Consider the following 10469-nt stretch of genomic DNA (forward strand, 5'->3'; position numbering starts at 1 on the left):
AAATAAAAGCCACTTATAATAGCCAAAAATGTCCTAGGAGAGCTACCAGACCAACCAAATTTGTCGACATATCACAAGAAATGGATCCCATGACATATTACCAAGAGAAGAATGTTTGCTGAGGATTTTCTCATACAATAATGAAAGCGATAGCCATTCTAAAAGTTGTGAATACTTCAACATAGAAATACAATTTCCAAAGGGCTACGTGAATAGCTCAGCAGATTAAAGCACCAGCCTTGACTCTGGGGCATGCTGAGACTGCAATTGAGACTGGGTGTGGTGGCACACACCTGTAATCCTAGCACTTAGGAGGCTGTAAACAGGTGGATCACTACAAGTTTGATCTAGTAGTGAGACCCTGAACATACTGTAGACCCTTCCATAAAATAAAAAGAAAGAAAGAAAGAAAAAGAAACACAACTTCCAGCTTGTTCTTAGGACTAAATCTTCCCCCACTCTCATGTGTCTGCCAGCTGTGCCTGCCTTTGAGAAGCTCAAAGTTCACTGAAATTAGAGTATTACAGAAAAAGATCTTATGTAACAAGTTTTTGGATGAATTTATGGCTGTAATCTGAGAGTTGGGTATGGACTATTCAAATAACATGGGATAAACTCTGAGTAGGTGTGGCTTGGAGGTTTTAAGGAGTGTCTGGTGAGATTTTTGGAAGAGAAAAGGCTTTCTTTCTTCTTTTCATTGTAGACTATTCAATTAGATTGTGTGAGTGAGATTCTGGGACACATTTCCAGCTCTCAAGCAGGACCCTGAATTCCCTTGGAACAGAAAGGAAAGCTGTTGGACCTTGAGCTGTTGTCCTTCCATGATGTGGCTTTGTGCTCTGGTTTTGGTCTATCTCACTGCATGCACAACTTGGGGTAAGTGCTTCTGAAATATGCTTAAAGGGAGTTGGGGGAGGCATGTCTACAAGTCCTTGTTTTGAGCCAAAGATGTTGGAGATGTATACAGAAGAAACACATGACAAGTCTGGTTCCATAGTCGTGATGCTCACTTTCTGGATGGATGTTGATGTGGATGTGGATGTGAGCCTTGAAGAATGAAACTATAACCTAAGATCCAGCTACAGGCAATAGACATAAGAGATCCAAGTGATAACTTTAAAGTTCATATCAGTGGAAGTAAAAGAGCCCAGTTTATTTTCCCATTGATTCCCAGATCTCTATAGGTCATGATGGTGACTTAGTAGAATATTTAAAGCATAGATTTAGGAGCTGGAGCAGGTATTTGAAATCCAGCTCAGCACTTCTGGGCTGGCTTCTGTTAGGCAAGGTACTTAACTTTGCTGTTCTTAGGTTACCCCATCTCTGTAACAGGATTGCCAATTGTGCTTATCTCACTGGCCTATATAGTGCAGATGAAACAGGTTCTTGTTTCTAAAGCAGTATTGAGGATGTCTAATCAGGAGAGACTTGAGGAAAGGGTAAGAAGGTTGATTTAAAATGAGCATTAATGGGAAGTTTATCATGTGGTAGACTATGATCAATTGGCCACTGAAAGAACATTTACAGTTCTTTTTCTTTTTAGAAAAGATTTTTTTAAGGAGAATAAAAAGAAGCCAAAAATTTGAAATAATACAGAATTCCACTAAACAAAATGATCAGAATTCAACAATGGCTGGTATATTGCACTTGTCTTTAAATTAGTTGTTCAGATTACCAGATATAAATATGAAAAATTGGTCAAAAAATAAAAAGAAGAAAAAATTTAAGCATGAACTGTTCCTTTCAATAGCATGGTCATGTATTGGGACATGTAACACCAGGGCAAAAGCACAGGATCCATCAGGAGGCAGAGAAAGGGGGATTTTGGAAAGGTCTATGAAGTAGAATCTACTGAAAGGAAGAGAAGATGCAGAGAAAGTTTCTCTTAATTCATTGAGAATAAAGTTTTGTACTAATATTGTTTAGACAAGATGTCATGTCTGCATTTTATCCCCTGAATAACTACCATGAAGACAACACTGTACAATGTATTAATTATTGTAATCATCCTACTAACCCGTTTTGAAAGTTTCATTGCTATTTTATCTTGTTTTCTCATTAAAATGAATAAAAGAAAAAAATTGTGCTACTGGAATTGGGACATAGGTGCTGTGGTAGCTGCCCAGATACTGAATTTAGGTGATTGAAGCAGGTGCATGCTGACCTAGAGTCTGGGAACCAGATATAAGAGGTGGGTGGGGTGTGGCCTAGGAGGGAAAGTACCTGAAGGGTCAGTAAAGATTCTAAGGTCAACACATCAGAAACAGAAAGCAAATCCATGGTATTTCAGGAATACAAACAGCTTCTTTTAATGTATTTGGTACATGGTCTCACTAAACAGCTTAGACTCGTAGTGATCCTCCTGTATTCATTCTCCCCAGTGCTGGGACTACAGCTGTGCACAGCCTGTTTCAGTGACAGGCTCAATGTTTCCTGGGGTCAGGGGTACAGTGGAATGCAGTGCTGGGGGACTGAATCCCAGTCCCTGCACTTGCCTAAGCAGTCACTTAGTCCACTGGACTACCTTGCTAGCTCAATTTCAGGGATATAATGAAGCACATGAACATATATTTTTGCCACTTTATAGGCAGAGCAATTTAGAGTCACAAGGCCATGTATTCTCCCAAAATCAGGTGGAAAATTATGCCCTATTCAAAGCCAGACCAGTGCTCAGACCTCAGTACCCTGATCATCTAGATTGTATCTTCTTGGCTCTGTTACACAGTGAGAGGCCTGGAACTGAGTCTCAGTCTTCTGAGTACAGGGGTTCTTCCTTTTTATCCTTTCATCCAGCAATAGCTCAGCACCAGAATACTAAGGGATGCTGAATTTTAAGGCCTCTAAATTGCACACAAGAAATCTCACTTATTCCCAACATCATCTCTGTTTTTAAAGTGATTTGTTTTATATCTCTAATTCTACTTTACTGCTTCAATTGTCCTTCAGATTTAGGAAGGACAGTCTTTCTCATCCCCATATTACTAAGAAGAACCTGAGGGCCAGAGAGTTTAAGTGATTTAGTCAAGGTCACATTCCTGCAAGAAGGAAAAACCAACTGGACCTTAGACCTCGCCTTTCTCCTCTGGTGTCTCCTCATTTCTTCTCTATGTCAAGCAGGGCACCCCTCCTCACCTCCTGTGGTGGACACAGTACATGGCAAAGTCCTGGGGAAGTATGTCAGCCTGGAGGGATTTGAACAGCCAGTCGCCATCTTCCTGGGAGTCCCTTTCGCCAAGCCCCCTCTGGGATCCCTGAGGTTTGCTCCTCCACAGCCTGCAGAGCCATGGAACTATGTGAAGAACACCACCTCTTACCCTCCCATGTAAGTTGGGAAGGAGGTCAGCTTTAGCATTTTTTCGTGTTTCTCTAAAGGTGACGTAGGAAAGAATTAAGACAATATGCTTATTGGCTATACTTTGTCATGGAACCAGCAAGCACCCTTAACATATTCCAGAGCTGTCATACTACTCTAGATCCTTTTATTCAGCAGAGTTATTGAACACCTACTGTGTGCCAAACATATTCTCAGTTCTTAGAATCCATTGGAGAACAGAACTTTGCAGAAATGGGCAGAGAGGCAAGAATCAATATGTAGGTTTAAAAAGTAACTTGGTCATAGATTAAAATAGGACACATGCTTTATAAAAGAATAAAAACACAGCAGAATAGGTGAAGGAGATAAGAGGTAGTGTTGTAATCTCTTCTGCCTTGAGACCAAGTTGGCTTCATGCTTATCAGTACTTTCCCATTTTTGACATTATAGTTCTGTTTTTATAAATATTGTGTCCCTTATTCTTGGAAAAATTCCTCAGGATAGAAGTCTCAATGTTTTCTTTGCTGGCTCTATATCTGCCACTTAAGAGGTCTCTCAACCTGTTATTTGAGAGCCTCTGTTTTTCTTCAACATCTTTCAGGCAGTAGTTCTGCCACCTGGGTCCACTTAGCACTGAAAATGTTGTTTATAATGTACTTGGGAAAACAAGCACTGCATAGCATGGATTTGTCTGCCACCCAATCCTTGGAAGGCTCTCTAACGATGTTGTTCCTTTTCTGTCTCACCTGTAAAATAGGGATAAGAACGTAATCTCTGCTATGCATGGATTCTGTGAGGCTTAAATGAATTAGTATGTGAAATAATTTGTATCACTCCCTGGAACACTGGGGAACTGAAAATATGTTGAAGATTGTAATGTTGGATCTTAGAGACCTCTTATCAGGGCAGCCTACCATGGCTGCCTGGCAGAGTGATGATGGAATGTTAGCATGGCAGGGCTGTGGCATTGTTATGGAAGTGTCAGATTGGGATCAAAGCAAGAAAGGAATTTACTCATGGTCAACCAGCACATCTATGGCAGAGCCAGTCCTGAAATACAGTATCCCTGAAATCATCCCCAAAATTTCACCCTTGAATTGCTGAGCATAGTTTCTTAAATTGGAGGGAGTTCTGGTTGAAAAAATCTGTGAAAGACTGGAACGTGACTAGTGGTTGAACAGTTTTTTTTCTGACGCCCAGTGAAGAATGATTCTACAGGAAATGTTATCCTCATGCCCCAGAATCACTGCATCCTAAAGGCTCAGGAAAGGGTAGAGTTTCCAAGTCCTTCTCATTCTGAATGATCTGGAGAGACTCAAGACTCCCACAGTTCCTATTAATAGCTCCAGACACCCATTGCAATCACTTTAGCTCAATGATGGCAACTTCGATTACAGGTTTAAAACTCCAAGGATAAGGTAAAGTCATAGTTGTCATTCTATTTTGCACCTAGTTCAACTCCTGATGTTTTCCCTTTTCTTCTAGGTGCTCTCAAGATGCAAAAGGGAATCAGATGCTCTCTGATCTCTTTACCAATAGGAAGGAGGGCATTCCTATCAGGTATTCTGAAGATTGTCTGTATTTAAATATTTACACTCCAGCAGACTTGAGGAAGAAAAGCAGTTTGCCAGTAAGTGTGGTACCACTGTTTAAGACTTGTGAATTTCAGCATCTGGAAACTTTGAATGTAGAATAGAAGGACATGAAGTCAGCTTGGGGTAAGGGTGCCACAGGTTTGGCCACACTGGGGGCCAGAGCTTCCTTTCACAGCAGGAAATGCAAGTTTTCCTTACTCAGCTTTTCCCTAGTAACCTCAAATATCTGGGGAGAGTTTGGTGTATGTCTGGAATGCATACCTTAATAATTCGAATTTTCCTCACATTAGAAGAAGAAGAAGAATGAATACAGTTACTGGATTAAGGATATGATCCCAAGAGCAGCTAAAACATAATTTTCAGGAATTTAGAACTGGAAAGAAGCTTATAGAAAATAGAACAGATCAATAATTTCTTTTCCTCAGGTCAAGAAACTGAGGTACAGATGGGGAAAGGGAATTCACACCACAGGATTGTCAATATAAGACCTGCAGTCTCTGATTTATAAACCAGTGTTATTTTGACAGAGAATAGGAAGTAGAGCTTGTGTTTTATTCTTCTACACAAGGTGCCTGCAAGGACTTTCACTCTCTTGTGAAAGATGTCACTGCCTAGCAACTAAAGTGTTGGAAGTGGAACGTGGATAATCCCCATAGAAATTTCCTTATCTTTGACCAATCATGTGAGATTTTTATGGTGGCTTAATTCCTTCCCTAACTGCCTTTGGCACAGGCTGATGGCTAGTGACTCAGCACTTCCCACAGAACAAAAGATCAAAGGTCAGGCAAACTGCAGGTGCATGGTTGGGAGGAGTTTAGAAGCACATGCTGGCAAAGAGGAAGGTCACAGTTCACGAGGTGGAAAACAGAGTGCCACCACCCATCCAGTTTTCAGGGAACACCATGGCATGAACCCCAGCAGTGTGGGTGGAGGTGTGATCTTGGAAGTTGGTATTACATGTGTCTGTAAGGAATATTAGGGTGGGGAGAAATGTTCCCTCATTCATATACTCATTCTGTTACATAGTTAGTGTTTCCATGCACACAATTAGATTTGGATGTTACACAAAGGAGAAAGAAACCATAAGAATAGAACCCCTCCTTGAAAAAAATTGCATGTGGGTTGCAGAGATACACTGTAGCTTCTCCAGCATATCATTGCTGATTAGTTTTGGGCTCAGCCTTCATTTAAAGATGATTGTGTCTCAGTCCATGCTCTGGAGACAAGCAAGGGACAGAGGTGGAAGACAAAGGGTGTTTGGGAGTCCAGAGGCAACCCCTCCACTCTTTTCTTGGCCAGGTATGGACAGCATCTAGGACTAAGGATTTGGATTTAAATATTACATCTGCCTTTGCATGACCTGGAAACTGACAATTTCTTAATTTCTTTTTTTTTCAAAGTTTTATTGATAAACAGCAATGAGACAGTTTCAAATCAAATCAGAAGTACAGTTTCAACAAATAATATACTGCATATATTCTTCTTAGTGGTTAATTGCTGTATAAGATGCGGACTTGTGATCCTATTTACAAACACCATTAGAACAAATCATTCTATTCATTAAGAGAATGAAATTATATATCTATCCTAACCACTTTGAATACACAGATACAAAATAGACATTCATCAGTATACCCCATTTTTTCTAAGATCCGTTATTGAATATTATAGGTGTGTAAACTCAGCAAAATATTCTAAAAGAGTCCAGTAGCCCATAATAGCACTGGGTCTTCTGGTTAACTGGCAATGTCAGAAATTATTGACCTGAGTCCCCCACAGCTCAACTTAACAGCATGGCTTTATTTTCTATATTTCGTCTTCATACTTTTCTACTGGATGGTTAAGACCAAGGTAAACCGGGAACTATGCAACAAGAGTTGTAGCTTTGGGTCTGAGAAGGTCAGTGAAATCCCCTCAGGATTTATCCTGAGATCCTGTACCTCAGATTGTAGAACCTTTGTCAGTGCAGCCATGTGGATGAGTCACAGCCATTGCTTGACCAATGTGCTCTCTGTGAAAGCCTGAGAGAGTGTCTTAATTTCTTTCACTGTCTTTTTCCATAAATGAAAATAATTGTGTAAGTGCATTCAGTGATGACTGTCAAGCTTCACTCAGTCCTGGTACTTGTGAGTGAACAAGTCAGCCCCAATCACATACCAAGTAGACCTGCAGAAGGATCTTCCTCTTGCCTGAACAGCCAGACTACTGGGTGGTAACTGTGGGCTGCTATCATAGGGCCGCTCAGCTCAGCATATGAGTCTGGGGACAGATTTCCTGCTCAAGTCCTGTTGCTACCACTTTTATCTATAGGATCTTGGGTAGTAAAGTGCCATTGTTTTCTTATCAGATAGATGTTAATAGTTTCTTCCTTTTTGATAGGTGGAAACAGTGCTGAGAACAGTGTCGATGTATAGTTGATTGTATAATCTATTTTCTATTTGCTATATTGTTAATATTGTTTTTTACCACACTCATGTCTTTCCTGGTATGTGAACGTTTAAATGCAAGGAAATGGTTTGTGAGTTTTTTTATTTACTGTACATCATTTTCAGTTTTCATTACAGTCCCAGGCACATAGTAGGTCTTCACATGATGTCAGTCAAATGACTGAATACTTCTTGCAAGAGGTGAATATGAGTCTGGGCTGAGGAGGATGTGTAGGTTTTAGGATACAGAGGTGAAGTGGAAGCATATTAGGAACAGATCTACTGGGGATGTTCTTAATTATTGAGAAAATAAAACTTCACAGAAAGTATAATTTTTCACTAAAGAGTTAACTGAGATAAAATTGAAACAGAAGGGATTCCCCTTTCTCTTCCATATATTCAGCTGGATTCATGATTCAGGCATGAGTGGTTGAGTACTGGGGAGAAGATGGTACTTTGGTCTTTGCTGTACTTTTCATGACTTTCTCATTTTGAAGAGTCTTGGTGGGACATGGCACATGGGTCTGGGAAGAAAGGTAGGGGTGGGCAGTGGATAATGAATGTGGTGATATCTTGGGTCCAGGTGGGAAAGTTGGGGAGGAGGAAGACTCTCTTGCAACACTGATGGTGTTGGTGGACTTTGGAAAATGGAAGATGTAAGTGACCAAATCAGAAAATCCCTGAGGTCTTTTCTAATAGCACTTTTTGTAACTAGTGTGGCTGTGTCCTCTTTGTCCAGGTGATGGTGTGGATCCATGGGGGTGGTCTGGCCATTGGTGGGGCATCAACCTATGATGGACTGCCCATGGCTTCCCTTTAGAACATGGTGGTGGTGACCATTCAGTACCGACTAGGCATCTGGGGATTCTTCAGGTGAGATGTGGGACTCTTTTTTCTGCACATGATCTTCTGTATTTGTTTATTTTATGTCGATATATCAAAACACCTAACTGGATAATTATTTTTAAAAATAATTTATTGAGTTCATTTCAACCTTGGTGGTTTCACTTAATTGGTCCCTGGTCACAGCCCCTTGGTTGTGTTTCAAAGTAGTGGAAATCAGAAAGAAAATCTGCAGCAGAAAGCTTAGGTCACAGCATAGACCAGAAGCCAGAGAGCAGGATCTGGGATCTTCTTGCCCTTTTACCGCATCTAACTCTTTTGGGAGCTAACAAGCATCCCAAAAGCTATATGTTAATCTCTTGTAAGTACAGCAGCCCTAATAATGTAATCATCTTTCACTAGTCATCACCTTTTACAGGTTCTATCTTAAAATTGACATACTAGAGATTAAGGATTCTAATTAAGTGCTTTTGGGGAACAAACCACATCTTTGCCAAACCAAAGTAGCTGCCACAGCAATGATGTGAGGTAATCTTCAGAGATTTTCTTTTTGTATATTTTTATCAAATATGTGACCTAGCCCTTCAATCAGTTTTGGATACATAGTAGATGCTCAGTCTGCAACAGCCAGCAGAATGAGTGTAGATCCCCCTAGAACATTATTGTAGGAATGAGAAGCAAGTGAAGACCCCTATGTCAGGTATGCAGAGTCTAAACTCTTTCTGGAGGTTAAATGAAAGTCTCTAAACCACTTTGATTCCCAAGAGCACGGCTGTGATACATTTATTTCCCTCTCCCACTCTATTTGTTGCAGTACAGGGGATGAACACAGCTGGGGGAACTGGGGTCATTTTGACCAGGTGGCTGCCCTGCACTGGGTACAGGACAATATTGCCAAATTTGGAGGGAACCCAGGCTCTGTGACCATTTTTGGAGAATCAGCAGGTGGTGAAAGTGTCTCTGTACTTGTAAGTGTTTCTCCTACCAGGATATCTTAGTTACTTTTCTTGTTACTGAGACAAAATGCCTGACACCCAACCATGGTTGAATGTCTCTCATCTTGGTCTTCTAAATGTACACCATTTCTAGTGTTTTATCAATTATTATTATTATACTGTCTTTAAAATAAATTTTAAAAAGTAAAAAAAAGACAAGAAAAAAATTAAGGCTTCTTTATTTAGTATAGGGTCTCACTGCAGATTGGACAAGTAGTGATCCTCCTGTTTTCAGCCTTCCAAGCCTGGGAATTATAGGCGTGTGCCACCACACACAGTCTCAGTAATCTCCTCAGTGTGCCCTGGGGGTGGTGCTAGGCTGACATTCTGGGGATCAAACCCTGGTCCCTGCAAGTGCCTAAGCAGGCACGTTAGTCCAGTGAGTTATCTGGCTGGCCCTTAAGGCTTCTTGAAAGCAAGCATTCATATTCAATTATTTGTCCAATTTTGCTTAACTATATCTGTTAGTCTGAACAATGTATTTGATAATAAAAATAGAAAACATAACAACCCTTGTTAATTACCTATTCTTGTTTTAAAATCTGTAACATGTATTCTTGTATGTTACCCTGTTGCTATCTTTGTTTCCAGTATTTGTTTTCAGTTTGTTTTAGTCTTCAAAATAAAATAAATTACAAACAAAACAAATAAAAAAACAAAATTAAAAGAGAAAAAGTTTACTTAGCTCATAGTTTGTAGAGGTTTCAATCCATAACTGTCTCCAAGGCAGGGTGGGCTAACAGAGGAGAAACAGTTCATGGTGGGCAGAAGGTAGTAAAGCAACAAGGGATGACCACAGCCCTTTCTATCCCTTATATCTTATTCAGGCTATGTAGGGCCAGTAACACTCACTTCCTTATCCTAGTGTCCTTCATCCTAACATAGCACCATGAATCAATTCCAATGTCATACCCTCTAGATCCAGTGACCTCTGAAAAAGCCCATCTGTGACTTCATGCAGCTTTTGGGACATCTAGATAAAAGCCACAATACAGGCCTCAGGCCCATGTTTAAATGGTTGCTGGTAGGATGTCTTGGAGGCCAACCAATCCGCTCAGGTGTCTCTGTGCTTATAAGACTCAGATTCAGAACTGAGTCTACTTAGTGCCCAGCATCAAATTGTGAAGAACCAATGCCCAACTCTCTTTGGGTTGTAGGTTATCTTTAATTTTTGCTATTATAAATAGCATGAAAATTCTTAGGTATTGTTCACATTTATGATCATATTTCCTTTCCTTTCCTTTCCTTTCCTTTCCTTTCCTTTCCTTTCCTTTCCTTTCCTTTCCTTTCCTTTCCT

General features: G+C 40.3%; 1 protein-coding gene across 1 annotated transcript in view; it reads left to right on the top strand.

Moving 5' to 3' along the window:
* Window positions 1–633: 633 nt before the first annotated feature.
* The window catches only part of LOC101592172 (liver carboxylesterase 1-like), a 25311-nt gene continuing 15475 nt past the window's right edge, over window positions 634–10469 (top strand). The window contains 5 exon segments of the mRNA XM_023708674.1: window positions 634–876; window positions 3118–3322; window positions 4799–4943; window positions 8074–8207; window positions 8992–9145. Of these exon segments, the coding sequence (XP_023564442.1) occupies window positions 822–876; window positions 3118–3322; window positions 4799–4943; window positions 8074–8207; window positions 8992–9145 (693 nt within the window). The 5' untranslated portion in view covers window positions 634–821.

Source organism: Octodon degus, unplaced genomic scaffold (assembly GCF_000260255.1).
Source record: "Octodon degus isolate 3935 unplaced genomic scaffold, OctDeg1.0 scaffold00447, whole genome shotgun sequence".
Taxonomy (NCBI): Eukaryota; Metazoa; Chordata; class Mammalia; order Rodentia; family Octodontidae; genus Octodon; species Octodon degus.